Here is a 19525-nt window from a genome sequence, read left to right on the forward strand (position 1 = left end):
AAATTCGAAGTGGGTATTGACTATATGGTCCTTGATATCATTATTGAGACTGAACAAATAAATTTGTTTTAGAACTAACAATAATAATTTCCATACATAATCGGCTACATAGCCGGAAGACATCTTTCCCAAAAGGAGGGGCAAAAAGGTCCAGGTTTAGAAACCCCCACCACAATTAATTATTAAATATAATTAAAAAAACAAAAGAAAGAATCTGAAAATTAAAACCCTAATTTAGAAGGCGAACCATAAAAAGATTCTAATACTATAACTAGCTTCTTTTTTTTTTTTTTTTTTTTTTGAGAGGAACTAGCTTCTTTTTATTCTTTGTCGAATGTGTGTTAACGAACAAAGAATGTTTTTACCTTCAGTGACTATCAAAATTTTTCGAAATCTATCATCTACCAAAATAGAATGTGTAGTTACATTTAAAATTCAGGCTTTGACAATTTCCGTAGGGATATCTTTACCCGGAATACTTTCAGAGCGCTCGTATTGAAGCCAATCCCTTGCACAGACAAGTGCCTGAAGCGTGCTCGGTTGTAATGAACTGTGATGACCACCAATCTTTCTGTCTCCTGTATCGAACACTGAATCTGGAGGAACAGTTGAAAAGGGAATTGACAAAACATCAGAAGCCATTTTTGCAAGAGTTGGGTACTTTGTTCTGTTCACATTCCACCAACCCAAAACATCGAATCCTTGTACACGGGGAAGAACAGATTCCTCCAGATATTGATCTAATTCAGATTTCAAATGCTGTGCACCGCCCATAACATCAGATAAATACGTTATGTCAATATCTGGAAAATCATCTCCATTTGAGAGAGGATTATCCTCTTGAGGTGCCTCCATTTTTAACAGAGTGTCGTTTCCCTCTTCTAAAAATGTTGTCCGGGCAGGAAGGCACAGCAACACGGACTCGAGATATAGTTCATGCAACCCCTCATCAACAATCTTGATCCAATTCTCAGCATCCGCACCATATATCCTGGAGAAGTTGAACTTTACAAGCTGCATCTTGAACCGTGGATCCATTACAACAGCGATTGCTAAAACCAGGTAGCAATCCTCCCAATACCTGGAAAATGTTTCCAGCAACGGTTTAGATAAGCGGCATAGAAAGAAATCCTGACTTGCGTAATCTTCCATCAGTTTAAGCTGGATTCCACACACTTTATGGAAGAATATATTGCTTGTCGGATAGACATTTGAGGTTAGAACACTAGCTGCTTCATATAAAACTTCCAAGTATTTGCAGAGAGCTTTCACCTGGTGCCATTCTTCCGTAGATGGAGACAACTTGTAATCTGGATCAACGGTATCTAAGCAAGAAAACACTTGCTCCAACTCAGAGGCAGCCATTAACATGTCATAGGTGGTGTTCCATTTTGTAAGGTCATCGGATGTCAAGGTCTTGTTACTGGACACTTGAAGCAGCAGTCTCAATTTGTTAAATCTTTCTTCATGAACTTCTGAACTTTTTACAAATTTCACACTGTCACGGACCTTGTTGACGGTCTCCTTTATATAATAAATTGCATCTTTTGCGAGACTGCTCAGTACGCGAGAATAGCAGCTGTTGATTATTAGACCATTTTGGAGAAGGGAGTTCTTGACTGATAGTAGGCGTCTAAGATTTCCCCTGGCATTTTTATTGGCATTGGAATGATCCAGAGTGACAGTCAATAGCTTTCCTTCAGAATTCCAATCAGCCATACAGGAAGCAACCACGTTATTGAATGCAGTATCAGAATCAGGGAAGGGTATCCTGATAAAGTTCAAGATCCGCCTCTGCAACTTCCAATCCCGATCTATGAAGTGCCCGGTAAGAAGCATGTAAACAAGGCTTTGATTAGAAGTCCAGAAGTCCATAGCAAGACTGATATGTCCCGAAATCCCATTAAGAAGGTCAAGAATATGCAGCTTCTCTCTCAAGTAAAAGTGCAAAATTTGCTCTTCCAAATTACTTACACTCATCATGTTAAACACAGGGTGAAGAGCATGCACAAAATCAACAAATCCAGAATGTTGGCACATGTGAAGTGGGTAGTCATGCCGAACGATCATTTTTACGAATTCGTGACTATAGCAGTCGTCATTGAGGTAAATATTGGCCACTTTACTGCCAGCTCGGTAACGCTTTCTTGGTCTATTGGTACCATTAACAGAAATGATACTTCTGGGAGATGGTGTGGAAGGACTCAATTGATCATTGTCCTGACTATTCCGGCCAACAGGGCAGATTCCCAAAGCAATATGTCGTTTCAGGTGGCTTGTGCCTGCTTGTTTTGAGCCTGATATATAAGCAAATGACTTCTTGCACTGGTTACAGAAGGCCCTGACACAATCAGCATTTACGGTAGAAATTGTGAAGTGATCCCAAACCATGGACTTCTTTTTCCTGCGCTTATTAGCCTTGACATCTGAATCGAGTGAATCACTTTGTTTAATAGGGATATCCATATAGAGAATTCCAGCAATCCAAGAAAAAAACAGAAAGATTATGCGCACGATTTTCCTTCTTTAAGTTGAAAAATAAAATGCAAACTCCAACAACTCTTCCAGCTATCCGACCAACAGAGATCTTATGAGCACAATTTCCCTTCTTTAAGTTGAAAAATACAAGTGAACTCCACGACTTCAGAAGACTTTAAAGAGGGATCCAGCCACCTAATGACGAGAAACAAGGGAGGCACCACCAGCTTGAGAACAGTTATATGTAGCAATGTAAAACTCTACAACAGAGGAGTCTAACGCTCTCTAACCGCGTATCTTGTTCGACTAAAATTTGAAATATCAATATTTATAATTCATCTTTATGTCTGTGGAACATTTTTCAATTAACTAAAACCATTAATAAAACATTTAATTAAATTTTTGAGATATTGATATTTATAAATATTTTAGACCAAGAAAATAAATAAACCAAAATAATAAAGCCAGTACCACATTTAAACAACAAAATATAAGATTGGTTACAAAAAAGATGATTTATTAACTAAAATAATAAATTCGATAAAATTTCAAATATAAGTCAGATCTTTTTGCTGTTAAATAAAATAGCATTCAAAACATTAACGATAATATTGATCACTGTACTAAATGAATAACACAATAATATTTTATTCATGAATTCATGGTTTTACAGAACTAATCTCACATTCTAGTTGAAGCAAAATTAATTTTACTTTTGATCATACACGCGAAAAAGTTGTGATCTTATTAAGATTCGAACAGATTGGTCGGCATACCCTCAAGGTGATAATTATTGTACACTCTTAAGAAGGCTAATATTCCAAATCAACATGCGATTACAATGAAGAAAAATAAATGAAAAAGAAAAATCTGCGGACGACAAAGCAAACTTACCAAAAAATGCATCCAAACTCCCCATCGGCCCATCCCATCCAAGAACAAACACAAAATTTCCAGTAAAAATAAGCACAATCAAAACAATTATCACTCCACCAGCATCACAAAATAAAGCAATATACGCACCAAAAAAATCAAAAAAAAAATTTGCCAAAAAAAAAAAACAATGAAATCGAATTAAACGAGAAACACACAATCACGTAGAAACTGAAAGCAATGAAATCGAATTATAAGATCACTACAATCACGTAGAAACTGAAAGCAATGAAATCGAATTAAACGAGAAACACACAATTCAGAAACACTCACCTCAACAACAGGATGAAATCCGCAGCGACGAAAAACGTAGGGTTTAGGGTTTTTCCAGTGAGTCTGGAGAATTTTGAAGAGATTCAAGGAGGGAGAGCAAGAAGATGATGGGCTTAGTCTCCAAAACCCTAACGGACTTTTTGCTCGGTGGCGGCCTATTGGGCATGTAGAGGTCCATTAAATAGGGATGGTAAATAACCTAATCTGTGACCGTCCATGAGCCCAAGTCCTCTGTGATCTGATCTCAACCGTTGAAATATTTTTTTAAAAAATAAAAATCTATTTGACTCCAAGAATTTTACATCACCATCTAAACTTTCTCCTCAAGTAAAAGATACTGATTCCATGAGGCCAAAAAATTCTTATCTAATTTAGATAATTCTATATATGAATCGCAGTTTAATATTTTAATACCATATATATATATATATTGAGATTTACTTTAATACCATATTTATTTCACTTCCAATGATAGGTCTTTCTTTTTACGCATAAGAAACATATTTAACTAATAAATTCAAAATAACTGTAAAAAACGTTAAATCAACCATTGAATTACTAATATTATTAGTGTAGGTCCCTTATGAGAAGACTTCTTATAGATCTATATCCAAACGACGGGTGAATCAGATTTATATTTGCAGTGAAAAATAATTTTTTTGACATAAAAAAATAAAATTTTTGCATGGATCCGGTCAAATTTAAAATCCATCGCATAAAATTAACCGTGAGACTATTTCACAATAATTTTGTTTTAGTAACATTTTTTTTTTGGAAAAGGGTTTTAGTAACATTATTATTATTTTAAAAGATGGTATGATGAGTTAAAAACGTTTCAAAAGCTTTAGCAATGGCAAAAGGCCTTGTTATCATGTCCGACCACCACCCATCTCTTTAATAATGTTTTTTTTCCCCAAAATTTCCATAAAGTATTTATTAAATTTCGAGTAATAATGATAATGATAATAATAATTTAAAAATTTTAAAAAAATAATTTTTAAAAAAACTAGTTTCGTATTAAAATATTAATTCTCGTTCTCACGTATCAATGGTGTTTTTCTATCATTTGTCGCCCCACTTAATATTAATTATTATGTCATCAAGAAAACACAAGCAATATAGATTTGTGTGCACTCACTCTCAGTCTCGCGTTGTTTGGTGTGAAGGCTGAGATTGAACGTCTTTGCATGATCTCATATTTAACATAAGTTTTAAAATAATCAAAGTCAGAAAAATCATTATGTTATTTTTATATTTTAATTTATTATCTCATTATTAATCATCTGATCATCCCACGAATAACACGATTGTGACATGATGAAACATCTTTAAATGTTCTGTCAAAATCTCGTCTTATCTATACTTAAAAAAAATCTCGTGTTATTTACTTACCACTTCGATTTACTTTTATGATTTTATTCATTTACTTGTTTAACCTATTTTACCCTCGTATTAGATTCTAACAAATTCTTTCTCAATTTTCTATTAATATTGTGTTCGATTATGTATAATATCATAATTCATATCAAGGTAATTATCCTTCCCATCAAATTGTTGAGTCAGCAGGTATTAAATATCAATCATCATCATAATACATGTACAACGAAATTTGTACAATAAATCTTACCACACAAAAAATTCAATGCAAAAATTGTAATTTATCAAAATCTCACGATACATTAAATACAAAATCTCGCGATAAAATAGCAAAAATCTCACAATATTATTGTTGTAAACACGATATTTATTGTACCTCTAGCATTTTTATCATCGTAATCTCCATAACAATATTGGTAAATGAAAACTGCATTAAAATATCGAAACACAATGCCAATTCAAAGAAAGAATTCAAAATTTTAGTGGATCGATCATTCTCAAAAGGGTCTTCTTGTGGCAATATCTACGCGACCATACTTCAAATGTTTATTTTTAAAGAGAATTAATCATATCAAAATCGACATGTTTCAATATATGATCGATCTTCGCCAAAAAGGGAGCCTTAGCCAAACTAACCTTCTTCACTAGATCCGAGGCAATTGAGACATGAGAATGCATCAAAACCCTTGAATACTGCCATGTCTTCCCACAACATTCTTGAACTTCAATCGGTAACATTATTCATCGAATCCCCGAAATATGTAACGAAGAAGTTCAAGAAAGCTGTGGAAAAGCATGACAAGGATTCGATCATCAAATATATATGTGTCTAGCTAGTGTGTTTTTAAGTGATATATATATATATATATATATATATATATATATATATATATATATCGTGTGCGCGATTCGATGATCCGAAGGAGGAATAAATCCTGGGAAGCAAAAGAATACAAGACAATGGTATAGTATTTATAACATCAGAAATATATGAAGTTAGTTACCTCGGTAACTCGACGATGTTCACGAAATATTATATAAGTCCAAACTTCATTAACATTAATCTTTTGGAGAAAATTTATTCCTAGAGAAAAATAAAAAATATATATATATATATCTTTTGTGACACGGTAGTGTGATACGGAGAGAAGGACCACTTTTTTTTGTATATAATTCAGAAAACAATCAAAAGATGCAGCTTTAAAGAAAAATTGTAGCAGAACTGTGTGGAGAAAGAAATTAAAGGTAGGGTTCCCCTTCACGTTCTTGGTGCAATACAACAAGCTGCTGAGTGTGCTGTGGGCCACCACTACAAGTCCCCCAACTACTACTCCACAATTGTGGTAATTAAATATTTAACTTGATAAAATATAATATATATCACGTAATTTCATTTCATGCATGAATTAAATTATGCTAGTATACGATGTACAAATAACTTTGATCCATTAATCCTATTTTTACTTGGGATTCATATGCATGTGTACAATTTCTTTAGTTTTGGGATATTTAATTTTTTACTTCGAAAGAGACACTAGCTAGTGATCTTCACTATCACTAGGAAATCCCATTATGCTTGGTTATTTTATTTTATTTTTCATGTTACGTAACATCGACATGAATATGGAAACATGAAACTATCAACATCCCATCACATGTGAGCACAGTTGATTTAACTTGTAATTGGGAATATGACGAGGGCTGACACTGTTATTCTCTGTATATTTATTTGTCCCAAATTCTTGCTCATTATATTCTTCAATTTTTTTTTTTTTATACCTACAATCGTTCAACTTAAGTTATTCGATATTGAAGTCACATCAAATTATCAAATCAAATAATGAACCAGATAAAAACATCTTGCAAAACTCTCTCTCTTGCATTAAAAGTCGAACATTCAAGAAAGGCGAATAGAAGAAAACTTCATCGGAGGTGCTACATTAATTGTAGATGAAAAATGTTAGATGTACATCATGTAGTATACGTGATTTACACTCTTATTTAAATTTTTCTTAATTTACTCATTAATTGCAAAATACCCATGATAAAAAATAAATATCTAGTTGATCAAGTAAAGTTTTATAATTAATAAGGAATGGTGTAAACCAAAGTGTAAATTGTAGATATGACGTTTTTCTATAAAATATAAGTGGAATGCTTACGTTTAAAAATTAAATTATGAATATGTGGCGATGTGTTTTTAATTATGACTCGCTACCTCACTCATACAGTGACATAAATTTCTTGGGAGAGACGAGAAAGAATAAAACTCCCCCCTATGACATTTTCCTTGGCTTTGTTCATTTTCATATATATTGAAACTGTCAGAATTTATGTTCGAACGAGTGTATAAAACATTGGATGAATGGCGATGGCGCCATGGCGCACATGTGCATATTTGTAGTGTCGCTGAATTTTCCCCTTTCGTGATTAAACTATTACGTTTTGCAATCACTGCACCATAAATGGCCAATCACATATGCGTGAAACCAGATTACGATACCACTTTCAGATTTATTGGCCCGTAATTATGTTTCATTCACACACAAACATAATCTAAACATATAAAACGAAAATCGAACCCGAAACTATGGAAGATTTTGACTGAAAAAGTACTATAAGAATTCGTTGTGTTAATCAATATTGACATAGAATGCCAATCTCAAATTCGTTGAGAAAAAAGTTGTTTATCGACAGGATTTCACCCCTCACTCGCTATTGCGTAATTAGAGAATAATAAAAGATAATTCAAACAATAGAGCCAAACAATAACTCACATAATCTAAGTATCAATCGGCAGAAAAATGTAGACATTTTTCAAGGAATTACAAAGTAAATTTTCAGCACAAAGAAAAAAGCTCGTTATCTACGGTTCATCTATCTTTCAAAATTCCAATGCAAAATCATGTTTAGAGTTTTTTTGGAAAAAAGGTTAATCAACATATGACATTGTGTGTGTGTGTGTGTGTATTGAGGATTTATGACCCAACATATATATTTAGAACATTGGCAATTGTGATTACAAATTATGTCACCAATATATATAACAAAATAAAAAAGAATGCATCAATTCTTACAACCATTTCAGATTCCAGAATACATAATGATATTAATATATTATTATATCCTCCGCTACGTAACATGCGTACGTGAAACATCATTGCAAGTACAACGGAAGAGTACATTTTAGGTCGAAAGTTGTCTTCATCTCCGGCAGTTCAATCGCCTGACTTTTCCACATTCGACCTTGATCAAAACAAGGGATCGAAAGCAAAGTGAGGCAAAGCACATGGGCTCCATCCTCGGGGAAAAAAAGGCCTCTAACTCGTATAACGTTATATTATACTTGAAAAGATGAAAAGAAGAAGACGAAGAAAAGCATAACAATATATAACATCAGTATCCCACACTTCGACGAATTGTCTGTGCTATATGTTGAAAGCTTAACTTCCAACTTACAGCATTAAAATATGTCGGGATGAAAATGCCCAGGGATCGAGTTGCTCTGCTCAGCCTGGCGCAAATGCAATTTCAATGCATAGTTGTTCACCTGCAAGATGGTTAAATCAGGATTTGCATTGATGGTGGCGGTATCTTTAGAAGCAATTAATTGGTGTACAATTCTTCAGGGAAAAAACAAAGTTTTCAAGCCTTTTTCATAAATTGGCATGCATATTCGTCAGTAGAAGATTAGACTACAGGCACATCAGATGGTTTGTACGCATTTAACGTGACTGCAAGGGATACTACCTATGAGTAAGTGAGGAAGGACATGCGGACACTAAACTCATATAAGAGAGAATAACCAAAATTAACGTGAAAAATGAGTCAGAAAACATGGATCACTTATTTGGGATTCAATGAAACCTTTAATTTCAAGCGAAGCACCACGAAAGAGACAGGCACAAATTGGCCTACCCAACTAATTTGAAATTAAGGCATGTGCAATGATGATGATGACAATTATGCAGAAGGCATAATAATAATAGCTTTCCACAGATTCCAGATATTTTAAATTGACATGCAAAAATTATACAGTTACAGCATTGACCTCAAGAGTCCGCAACTGCTCTTGATATTGAGTCACCAACAGCTTCAATTGCTGCACCTCCTGGTTCCTCTCATCATGCTCCTTTTGACGTTCATGCTGGATGGCTACTGCTCGTTTGAGGATGACATTCTCTCGAAGAAGGGCCTCAATTTGTTCCTTCAGCATCATATTTTCCTGGATTCATAAAAGTATAAACTTAAACAACGCGTTTCCATATAAAAGTACAAATTTCCTGCAGGGAAAAAGAGAGTGACAACAGCAAAAACGTTTTAAATCAACATATTGAGCACGGAGATAAGATGCCATCTTTCATTGGACACAAGAGCCATGGATGGTGGATGTCTATGGTAAGGCTCATCAAGCCAGACCACAAAGAAATGACACACTTAATGGTCCATGCACTTTGATCCGCTATGCCTTAAAAACTCAGAAAACCTAAGACAGTCCATAGCAATGAAATCATAACATTTTTTCATCACTTCTAGCATTACCATATAGATGTATAAGATAGGAAATGATACAGACCTTAAGAAAATTTTGAGCTGCTTCAACACCGGCCCGAGTGCTGATAGATTTCTCCAGACTCTCCAATACTCTTGCTGCCCGGGTTCTAGCATCATCTATGCTAGTTGCACTCATCATCTCCCCGACAAAAAAGTCCACCCATCCTGCACCATCTACAGGAAGGTGGTTTTGAGCTTGAGGCTCCTTCATAGGTACTGAATCCCCTTCAGTCGGTGTATCATCTGTCAATTATTTAAAAGCATTATTTACAAATTATTTAATATTTAGTAAATTAAGAAACTCAGAATGTGTTCAATAATCAAGGGCAATAAGCGTGAAGAGCAAACATGAAAAAAAATTACGTAATTGATAATCAGGGAGAAATGCATCAAACACCAAAAATTATTCTAAAGGAATGTAATTCTGCCTGATAAAATGTACTAACTTATCAAGCGAAAAAATAATTGGGTAAATACAACCATTACAGCATCAACCTAACAAAGCATGGGTACTTTTGAGGTGCAGCCAAGGATCAAAATGTGCTATTCTCGTTTGACAACCTCAGAAAATACACTTATTGATATGCTAAGGTTCATTAGCCAATTAATCGTAGCATATACTTTTTGACAACCACGCCATTATATGACTAAGCTGATACAAGATCATATGAATATTCTGTAGCAACAACAGGAGTATTCGAGTCACACAATTTTGTCAAACAATTACCTGCATCCTACTTACGGTCCTAGCATCATTCACATCCTATGAAATGGAAAACCAATCAACAATCCTTTCAACGAGGACTTCCCAACGCTATAACAAAGCATACCTTCCAATTTCCATAGCTTATTCGGGTTGCAATGAGAATGACAATCGATACAATCATCTCAACATCCAAAATGCACGGTCACCATGCAAAGAAATATGATATATTGAAACAGCACACGTGATACATCATGATTACTACCAGCACAGACACACATACCATTATGAAACTTTGCATCTTCTTCAGAAGTGGAGACCAAGTTGCTCTTGTATACAAGACGAAGCTCATGAAGGCTCTTAATAGCAGAATCTAAGTCATCGCCATATTTTTCCAAGGCATTCTCAATAAGCTGAAAATATTTGTCAAATAAGAATAGTGGCTATTATTCTTCAAAAATATGAGGAAGAAAACTAGTGTTGTACATTAAAAAACCAGGGGTTCAACATATCAGCGAGGGAAATAATGCAATCAATATATCAATGAAGCTTAAAGATCACAAAAAATATTGGCAAACTTCATTTCTCCATAATCCAAAAAACTGCACATTTAAGGGAAAAAGGATGCTAGACCCTGCTGCAAACATATCATGTCACCGCAATATAATAATCCTCAAAAAGAAATACAAGCAAAATTGCTTAAAGATAATTCATAAAATTTATTCATATATAGTAGTGTGTGTCTTTTGTTCCCAAGTAAAATCAATGCATCATTTGCCTTCCCTTCTCCAACCAGCACTGTGACACCTAACACAACGAATTAAGTGCTGACATATATTTTTTTTTACAATGCCAAATTGATGGAAAAGAAAAATATCTTTATACATATCCCCTAGTTTGTCAATTTTTTTGGAAATGATAAAAATAATATTACTATTACTTAAATTCGAAGTTACACCCTTGATCGTAAAAGCCCACATAATTGACAGAAATATACAAAACAAATTCGCTTAAAATCAATAGAAGAAAAAGAACACTTGATAAAAATTTATTGGAATTTAGACATCCTAAACAGTGAGCTCAACGCCTGATAAACCATCTAACAAAATCAATGAGTTGTAGCCAAATAAGAAATCAACTAATAAACGCATCAGATACAGTAAGTCGTGGATTCAAAGAAACCCTAGACCGTGAGAGAACACGTCACATAAAAAATAACAGAAAAAAATCTTACCTGAGTTTCCATATCAGGAAACAAAGCCTTGAGCTGATCGATTGGAACAGGAGAAATAGGAGGTGAGTAAGAGAATCTAACAGGAGATGTGGCCGAAGAGCACCGGAACTTCTTGTAAACCGGTGGCGAAGCAGAAGTGGGCGATGTCGCTGCAGAATCGATATCCTCGAAGAACGATCTCTTCCCACAAACAATAGCAGACATTATTTACACAATCGGATTCAATCCAATATATTATCGTTTTAGACACACACAAAAAAAGGCAGAAATCAGAAGAATTCAAAACTCAATCTGGCAAATGAATCGAAGAATACGAGAATCGGGAATTAGGGTTAGGGTTGGAAGGGTGAATTCGGGATTCCAATCTTGGCTTTGGATCACAGATGTTCTTTTCTTCACGCTTCGGAGCGTAAATGTGGCATTGGATTGCTTGCGGTAAGCGTGAAGCATGTGTATTTATACTGGGGATAGGACGGTGGCACTTGCAAGATAATTTGTTTATTAAAAAATAAAATAAGTGGGCTGGATTCAGCAGATTTAAAAACAATGGTCCTTAGAATGGGCTTCACTGAGCTTTAATTTCTTAATAATCCAATTTTTAGTCTCAAGATTTTGCCCCTTTATTAGATAGACCGAACGAGCAATCAATTTTGGGCTCGAGTTCGACTTGTGCCCGAAAAGATCCAAACTCTTTCTAACATGTAGCACACGCAAATGCGTGTGTGATATAATATATGAATATTTTATGAGTTTTTATTTATGAAATAATATAATATTTAATAGTTGAAAATTAATTATTGTGATGATAATATAAATTAATATGCTAGTATAATCAAATTGTTATTTTAGATATATACTTGTGAAATTAATCATAGAAGCAAACATGATACAAATTGGTTGAAGAAAAAGTGAAAGAGGTTAGTGTGGGAAAAATAAGTTGAAAAAAATGTGAACAAAAAATAATTGGAAGATGTTTTTTGGTGGGGTATAGTTATTATAAGGCACCCAACCTTTATAAAATAGTATAGATATTAAACAACAATATATTTTTACATTTTATAATCCTCTAAATAAAAATATAGTTACTCGAATAGCTCTTCACACTGGGATTTCCTTATTATCATTGAAGATTTGCATGGTCCAATGCAGATGATCTTAAATCAGGCAACTGCCTTCGTAGTTTCTCTTAAATTTAGTACAATGAGATAGGCCCAGCGTGCAGTGATTTATGGAATCAAGAGTACATAGATGGGCCCAAGTTGGCACAAGGTAGAGGAAGATTGGATGGACCGAGGTTTATAACTAAAAATAAATTTTAGTTTTATTTTTTTGGAAAATGATCAAGATATCAGATATGTATAGATAATTAACCATTTGATTTACAAAAATCAACGGTCCTTTGATATATTTTTCTAACTTCCTAAATTATCATTACGGGTAGCTAAATTGGTATATATCATCCTCATCGTCCATCTCTCTATACTAACCCAATAGTAAAAATATTATATTTTTATTTAATAAAAGGACATCGTTGAACTTATCAAATTTTTTTTTAAATGTAAATATATTTGCACCCTTCATTTTCTTCTTCGTTATCCAGCATTAATTAATCATAAAATATATATATATATATATATATATATATATTATAGTAAAAAAAATTTAATTAACTAACTTTAAATTAATTGATGAATCTTGAAATAAAATTACGATTATCTTTTCTTAGCCATTACAATTTACATGTCCTCTTATGTACCAAAATGATATTAACTTTATGACTTTTAGTGCCTTTTTATTTATGAAAATACCACTCACCCGTAAAATTAATATATTTGTTGTGTTTTAGTGATTATTTACTTACGAAATGCTATATATATATATATATTTTTTTTTTGCATTTTTTAATTTTTCAATGTATTTTTTCTCTTTTGTTTTTTTTTAAAAAATATAAATTTTATAAGCACGCAACGTGTGTACGAGAATACTAATGTTAATGAAACTCCATTTTCTTCTTCTTTGTTTGCCCGAGATTAATTTAAAAATTATATAAATTTCTTACTCGTGTTTTCCAATGATTAATTACTCTCGTGCTTGTATTGTGCAACACACGTGCACTTTAATAAATATGCATCTTTTATAATACTAGTATGAATGAAACTTCATTTTATTTTATTTTTGTTAGTCCACCATTAATTTAAATATTAAATAAATTTCTTAATGATATTTTATGATTAATTACACATGTGCTTCCATTGTGCAACAAACGTGCACTTTAATAAATAAATGTGCATCTCTTTTATAAGTGGAAAATTTATTTCAAAATACCAAAGGAATTTTATCCTATACCATTCCAATAAAATGATTCCAGTAAATACCAAAATAGTGGACAGATATTTTGCAATTTTAGTCTCAATTATAATTAATAACGAGAGAGTTTATTAAAACATGGACCGAACATGAACGCAACCCATTCACAAAAGCTTATTATTATCAATTATCGTATTACGCGGAAAGGATTCTTGACTCGTTATTAATTTTATAAAAAAATATATAAAATTAAGAATGGAAATAATAAAATAAGTAAATTTGGTTTACCGCCTCATTCTTGGATTGGTTTCCTCTCAACCAAAAAATAAAATAAAATAAAATTTTATAATAAGTTGCACACACACACTCCGTCACCAAACCACAATCTACATTATACTCCTCCGCCTCGTTTTCTCACCATCCTCATTTTCACATGCAGATATCCGGTAACACAACCACCATTGCCGCTACCGCCGCCGCCGCCACCATCACGGCTCGCCGCCGCTCGCTTCATAGTGGAAAACCCACGAACGGCCACCTCTCCTCATGTGATGTCAACGCTCCAGAAACAGAGAATTCTCACATGCAGATTGTGAAGAAGAGATTGATATCAGCGCCCCACTGCTTCGTTAACGCGCATTTCTTGAAGTGGACCGTGGCGGATGTACGTGGAGTGACGCGCCACCATCCGGTGCCGTGCGCATTCGCCGCCTCCGTGTTGTTCTTCATGTTCGTGGAGTACACGCTCCACATGGTTCCGTCAATGGCGGCGCCGTACGACTTGGGATTCGCCGCCACGATGAGCCTCAACCGGATGCTCGCCGCCCGCCCGGCTCTTAATAACCTTTTAGCTGGACTCAATACGGTACGTACATTGTGCATGCTGTATGTATATATATATATATACTTTCTTTTATTATGTCCAATTAACACAGCTTAATTCGGAGCTAACAAAATTAATTATATATTGATATTGGAATTTGAATTTTGATTTTTAAAAAGCAGTGTCAGAATAGCGAGGCCAACTTCGGCGAAAGTATTTTGAAAATAAAATACATGCTTATTAGTTTATTTTTTCTTATAAAAAAATTTAGTCGATCCCCTAAGTTATATATGAATATCGGTAATTAACTGATGAGTGTTACTTTATCCTTATTTATGAAAATGCACATGCAGCTCTTTTTTGAGAGGAAAAGATGTTTTGGTGTTATACTTTGTTGTGGATCTTACTTCGGATTTGATGTTGATGCGCGTTCAAAGTTTGTTTCTTTGGCTTTATAATTATTTTTGCATGTTAGTTACTAATTCACGTGCGATGAGCTGTAACATTGATTTAAAAGAAATCACCCCACACATATATAAAATTTTGATTTTTCAAAAAAAAAAAAATATATTGATACCTTACATATATATTTTTTGTGCACATCTATGTGAGTATCTATATCTCCGATGTGACAACATCCAATAAATGATTCTCAACCTCAACGGTGTTTATATATATATAAATTTATGGAGCAGGTATTTGTGGGGATGCAAACGGGGTACATACTATGGACGTGGCTAATAGAAGGGCGAACGAGAGCCACAATCTCAACCCTCTTCATGTTCACATGTAGAGGAATTCTTGGATATGTCACACAGCTGCCATTGCCTCAGGTCTTCTGTCCTTTTTCCCCCTCTTTTTATTTATGTTCTACCTACTAATTGCACCCAAACATGGACCCATATATTCAATACTTTTTATGGGCACATATTAATTAATGAACGTACGTACAAAATTTTTGTGTGCATAATTAATTCTTCACCACAAATTAAAGTTCATACAATTACGAATTGTCCACTTATTAAAACATTAAAGGGTCCAGCTAGCTTTTCTTCTGTTTGTATATATTGTTCATTAACATTATGTTCAATTAAGTAAATTTGCATATAGTGACCAAAATTTTATAAGTTGTAGCTGGAATTAAAACATCAACAGTACATGTACATGTATATAATAATTAAACATATCGTTGTTGCTTGGGTTGTTCACTGACAGGAATTCTTGGGGTCGGGGGCTGATTTTCCGGTGGGAAATGTCTCGTTTTTCCTGTTTTATTCGGGCCACGTCGCCGCGTCCGTCATCGCATCTATCGACATGAAGCGGATGAAAAGATGGGAATTGGCCTATTTATTTGACACACTTAACATTTTGCAAGTCGTGAGGCTGCTGACTACTAGAGGTCACTACACGATCGACTTGGCTGTCGGGGTCGGAGCCGCGATATTGTTCGATTCGCTGGCCGGAAAGTATGAAGATGGCAAGAAAAGAGAAGGTGCAATCTTCACTAGCGCCGCAAATGGTGCCTTTTATGATTATTCCAAGTGACGATTTGATGTAGATTAATTCAATTTTTTGGGTCGTCTTCTACGTTGAAATGTACGTACGTAGTTGATTTTGCAAGTGTCATACTATATCTTTGGCGATATTGTCCGAATTTCGTCATTAATACTGAGCGGGTGTAACGTGTGTGCATCGCGAGCCATAGACATGACCGAAACCTACATAAAATTTTAAAAGTAATTTGATATAAATAATGTTTAATATTAAAGAGCAAAGATCTCAAAACATTATCTTTATGTCACAGATCATTTGACATTATATGAATTACAAATTATTAACAGAATTACAGCATCTGTTTTTTTTTTTTGAGAGAAGCAGTAACATATAGATATATATATATATATTAAATATCAGTTTTCTAAAAAGCTCGCTTAAGCGACGTCGCTTAATCTTGCTTAAGTTTTAATATGCTTAAACTCGATTAAGCGAGCGCTTTTTAGAACGAAAGATTTCCTTTGTTTTTTTAAAATGAAAACAGTTTTATAAATATGTATATTTATAGTTTAGAACTTGAATTATCTATTAAATCTTATATTTATGGTAAATCTAATATTTTATTTAATGTTTGTATTAGAATAATTAAAATTATAGTAAATATTGAAAACGTTTTTTCACGCTTAAACTCGTTCTAAACTCGATTAATTTTTAAAAAGTTTGAAGCTTGACCTCCACACTTCGACGCGCGTCGCGCATAACCTTGTTAAATATTATTGTCCCATCAAAATTATAACCGGAATTAGTTAAAGAATTTAACATAATGATATTAATGTCACATCAAATCAACAATGAAATTAATTAATAAAACATTGAATTAGTAGTAAGCCTGAGAGATTGTCATTTCCCCGACAAGAAGGCAAGTTACGATAGGGTCCTATTCTTATTCCCCCACCTAGCATCGAGAGGCGCCACCTTTCGCATGTCGTGTACCTACACACGCTTAATTTTACAACAAATGGCCTTTATTTTTACGAGTGCATTAAATCTTTATTTTATTTTAAAAAAAATTGTATACTTTTTAAATCGTTCGAATAATCATTTTAAAATTCTCTCTCAAGTTAAAAATGATACTACTGGATTATGTTGTAAAAAAAAAATTAATATGTAAACAATATGATTTCACAATTTAAATATAAGTTATATATATATATATGACATGTGCGATCACATTTTTAGAAACAAATCATTTACAAGAAAAACTTACATGTAGCGTCTTAATGAATAAAGATTACAAAGAGGCCACTTTATTTTAATTTTCATGTAATGTAATTTGTGAGAACATATACTGAAAAATAGAAATACAGAGATCTCTTATATACACGTTTTTGGAAGATTAAATTAAATATGAATATACGGGTGGATGAGACATAACTGATATAAAAATAATAACAACAATATTTATTTTGGACGATAAATGTAATGTAACGTAATAGGTTAAATATATAGGTAGTCTGCATTAATTTCTTACTAAATACATAACAGCCTGCAGGTATTTATACTCATCTGGTCTATAAATAAAATAATAATAATAAAATATATATAAATATATACGAGCTAGCCACGTGTGACATAAATGCTTGAATAGTCTCAAGAAATTTCAATCCCTCTAAATCTTATATATTCTTGTGTCTGCTGGCTTGGAATCAAATCCTTCCCTTTTCCATTCATTATATATATTATATTATATTTATATAAACACAAAACACATAACGTAAGGATCAAATTAAATTTTATAATTTGGTACGACTACTGTATTCGATCCAAGAGCTGAGCAGCAGAATTAATTAAGGCAGATAAAGAAAGGTAATGAAAATGGAGAGTGGCGATGATCATATTAATCATGGATTCGAAACGAATTTTACAGTGCTGAAAACGTCGAATTTCTTCGCGGGAGATGGGTTCTGTGCTTACGACTCTAAAGGGAAGCTGGCGTTCCGGGTTGATTCGTACGGTCCGGGAGCGAAGAACAGTACCGGTGAAGTTGTGCTTATGGACGCCGACGGGAGATGTCTTCTCACCGTCCGCCGCAAGGTATGTATAGCCGTGTCAATCCATTTCTTTAATTTGAGCGTTACTTATGTGATTATATATATATATATATATATCCTTTTTCTACGTTTTGATCTTCTGTTATTAATGTTTGTTTGTTTGTGTCACGTTGTTATACGTTCAAATCAATTTTAGATCGATATGTTATAAGCATTATTAACTCAACACTTGCTATAGCCTAGAATATATATAAATCAAACCAGGTTTGAATTTTCAAGACACAGAATTTGACAAAATGTAACCTATATATATATAGTCTTAAAAAAAAAAAAAAAAGGGGGTTATTGGAGTATTAAAAATGATGCAAAACTATATATGCACGACTAGCTAGACAATATGTTATATATTTCTCATTTCTGGGTATTTCTATATAATTATGAGACTAGCTTAGTGTTTTTGCAGAGGCCGAGTCTGCATCACAGGTGGGACGGCTTCACCGGCGAGAGAAGCGAAGGACAAAAGCCGCTGTTTAGCGTGCGAAAATCGTCGATGCTGAGGCAATATTGTAGCGCAACAGTTGAAATGTACAACAAAGTAGGGGAGGAGTACCAGATAGTTGGCTCCTTCGCGGGCCGCAGCTGCACCGTGCTAGGCGCCGACAAGAAGGCGGTGGCGGAGATCCGGCGCAAGGTGGACGCTTCCTCGAGTGTTGTACTTGGCAAAGAAGTATTTTGGCTGTCTCTGAAGGCGGGAGTGGATGTGGCGTTTGTGATGGGTTTGGTTCTAATATTGGACCAAATTCAAGGAGACGATGAATATCATCAGTTTGAAGCCGCCGGCAGAAGACTTGATGTGGATGTGGATGCAACCAAGGAGAATTTCAGGAATATTATTTCTTCTTAGATTCACATTCACACCTTGTTATTGTTTTAATTTATTATTATATATATATATATGTGTGTAATCACTTTAATTACGATAAATAATAACGATATCGGTGTATATATATATATATATATATATATATATATATATATATATATATATATATATATATATATATATGTTGAATAACACTCCTGTGAGACGGTTTCATTCGTGAGACGGGTCAATCCTACCCATATTTATAATAATAAGTAATACTTTTGACATAAAATATAATACTTTTTAATGACCCTTGAGACTGTCTTATAGAAGTTTTTGCCATATATGTTAGACGTAGATCTTCATTTAATGTGGCCGGAATATTTTATATATCATAAATGAAAAGACACTATATATATCATTAGAAAAAAAA

The 19525-nt window shown here is 33.7% G+C and overlaps 4 protein-coding genes across 7 annotated transcripts; 2 read left to right on the forward strand and 2 right to left on the reverse strand.

Annotated features, from left to right (window-relative positions):
* Positions 1 to 114: 114 nt before the first annotated feature.
* On the reverse strand, positions 115 to 3821 carry LOC140892935 (zinc finger BED domain-containing protein DAYSLEEPER-like). 2 transcript variants are annotated; one of them, XM_073302001.1, is made up of 2 exons: positions 3685 to 3821; positions 115 to 2673 (listed from the first exon to the last, which is right to left on the reverse strand). In XM_073302001.1, exon 2 carries the CDS (start codon positions 2464 to 2466, stop codon positions 436 to 438), a length of 2031 nt encoding a protein of 676 aa, XP_073158102.1. In that variant the 5' UTR covers positions 2467 to 2673; positions 3685 to 3821; the 3' UTR covers positions 115 to 435. The 2 variants fall into 2 exon arrangements, with proteins under 2 accessions (XP_073158102.1, XP_073158108.1); XM_073302007.1 differs by lacking the exon at positions 3685 to 3821 and adding an exon at positions 3373 to 3657.
* A 4218-nt stretch (positions 3822 to 8039) lies between these two features.
* On the reverse strand, positions 8040 to 11978 carry LOC140878859 (uncharacterized). Of its 3 annotated transcripts, none has more exons than XM_073282495.1 (6): positions 11553 to 11978; positions 10602 to 10731; positions 9638 to 9858; positions 9113 to 9286; positions 8521 to 8611; positions 8040 to 8307 (listed from the first exon to the last, which is right to left on the reverse strand). In XM_073282495.1, the coding sequence occupies exons 1-5, from the start codon at positions 11754 to 11756 to the stop codon at positions 8525 to 8527; spliced, it is 816 nt and encodes a 271-aa protein (XP_073138596.1). In that variant the 5' UTR covers positions 11757 to 11978; the 3' UTR covers positions 8040 to 8307; positions 8521 to 8524. The 3 variants fall into 3 exon arrangements, with proteins under 3 accessions (XP_073138596.1, XP_073138590.1, XP_073138585.1); XM_073282489.1 differs by having other exon boundaries at positions 8040 to 8406; XM_073282484.1 differs by having other exon boundaries at positions 8040 to 8611.
* A 2280-nt stretch (positions 11979 to 14258) lies between these two features.
* LOC140868720 (phosphatidylcholine:diacylglycerol cholinephosphotransferase 1-like) lies at positions 14259 to 16227 on the forward strand. Its single transcript, XM_073272935.1, has 3 exons — positions 14259 to 14724; positions 15378 to 15515; positions 15898 to 16227. Exons 1-3 carry the CDS (start codon positions 14293 to 14295, stop codon positions 16225 to 16227), a joined length of 900 nt encoding a protein of 299 aa, XP_073129036.1. The 5' UTR covers positions 14259 to 14292.
* Positions 16228 to 17998: 1771 nt separating this feature from the next.
* On the forward strand, positions 17999 to 19131 carry LOC140868736 (protein LURP-one-related 5-like). The gene is made up of 2 exons (XM_073272936.1): positions 17999 to 18270; positions 18691 to 19131. The coding sequence occupies exons 1-2, from the start codon at positions 18046 to 18048 to the stop codon at positions 19129 to 19131; spliced, it is 666 nt and encodes a 221-aa protein (XP_073129037.1). The 5' UTR covers positions 17999 to 18045.
* The last annotated feature ends 394 nt before the right edge of the window (positions 19132 to 19525 follow it).

Source organism: Henckelia pumila, chromosome 1 (genome assembly GCF_033568475.1).
Source record: "Henckelia pumila isolate YLH828 chromosome 1, ASM3356847v2, whole genome shotgun sequence".
In the NCBI taxonomy this organism is placed as follows: Eukaryota; Viridiplantae; Streptophyta; class Magnoliopsida; order Lamiales; family Gesneriaceae; genus Henckelia; species Henckelia pumila.

What these genes read in the sequence shown, in the direction of transcription:
- LOC140892935 (XM_073302001.1), bottom strand. Translation starts at nt 2,466, where the DNA reads ATGGATATCCCTATTAAACAAAGTGATTCACTCGATTCAGATGTCAAG.
- LOC140878859 (XM_073282495.1), bottom strand. Translation starts at nt 11,756, where the DNA reads ATGTCTGCTATTGTTTGTGGGAAGAGATCGTTCTTCGAGGATATCGAT. An exon ending in TTCCTGATATGGAAACTCAG is followed by an intron (nt 10,732 to 11,552) that starts GTAAGATTTTTT and finishes AAATATTTTCAG; the next exon opens with CTTATTGAGAATGCCTTGGA. An exon ending in AGCAGTTGCGGACTCTTGAG is followed by an intron (nt 8,612 to 9,112) that starts GTCAATGCTGTA and finishes ACCATCTTGCAG; the next exon opens with GTGAACAACTATGCATTGAA.
- LOC140868720 (XM_073272935.1), top strand. Translation starts at nt 14,293, where the DNA reads ATGCAGATATCCGGTAACACAACCACCATTGCCGCTACCGCCGCCGCC. An exon ending in TTTTAGCTGGACTCAATACG is followed by an intron (nt 14,725 to 15,377) that starts GTACGTACATTG and finishes TTTATGGAGCAG; the next exon opens with GTATTTGTGGGGATGCAAAC. An exon ending in CACAGCTGCCATTGCCTCAG is followed by an intron (nt 15,516 to 15,897) that starts GTCTTCTGTCCT and finishes GTTCACTGACAG; the next exon opens with GAATTCTTGGGGTCGGGGGC.
- LOC140868736 (XM_073272936.1), top strand. Translation starts at nt 18,046, where the DNA reads ATGAAAATGGAGAGTGGCGATGATCATATTAATCATGGATTCGAAACG. An exon ending in TTCTCACCGTCCGCCGCAAG is followed by an intron (nt 18,271 to 18,690) that starts GTATGTATAGCC and finishes GTGTTTTTGCAG; the next exon opens with AGGCCGAGTCTGCATCACAG.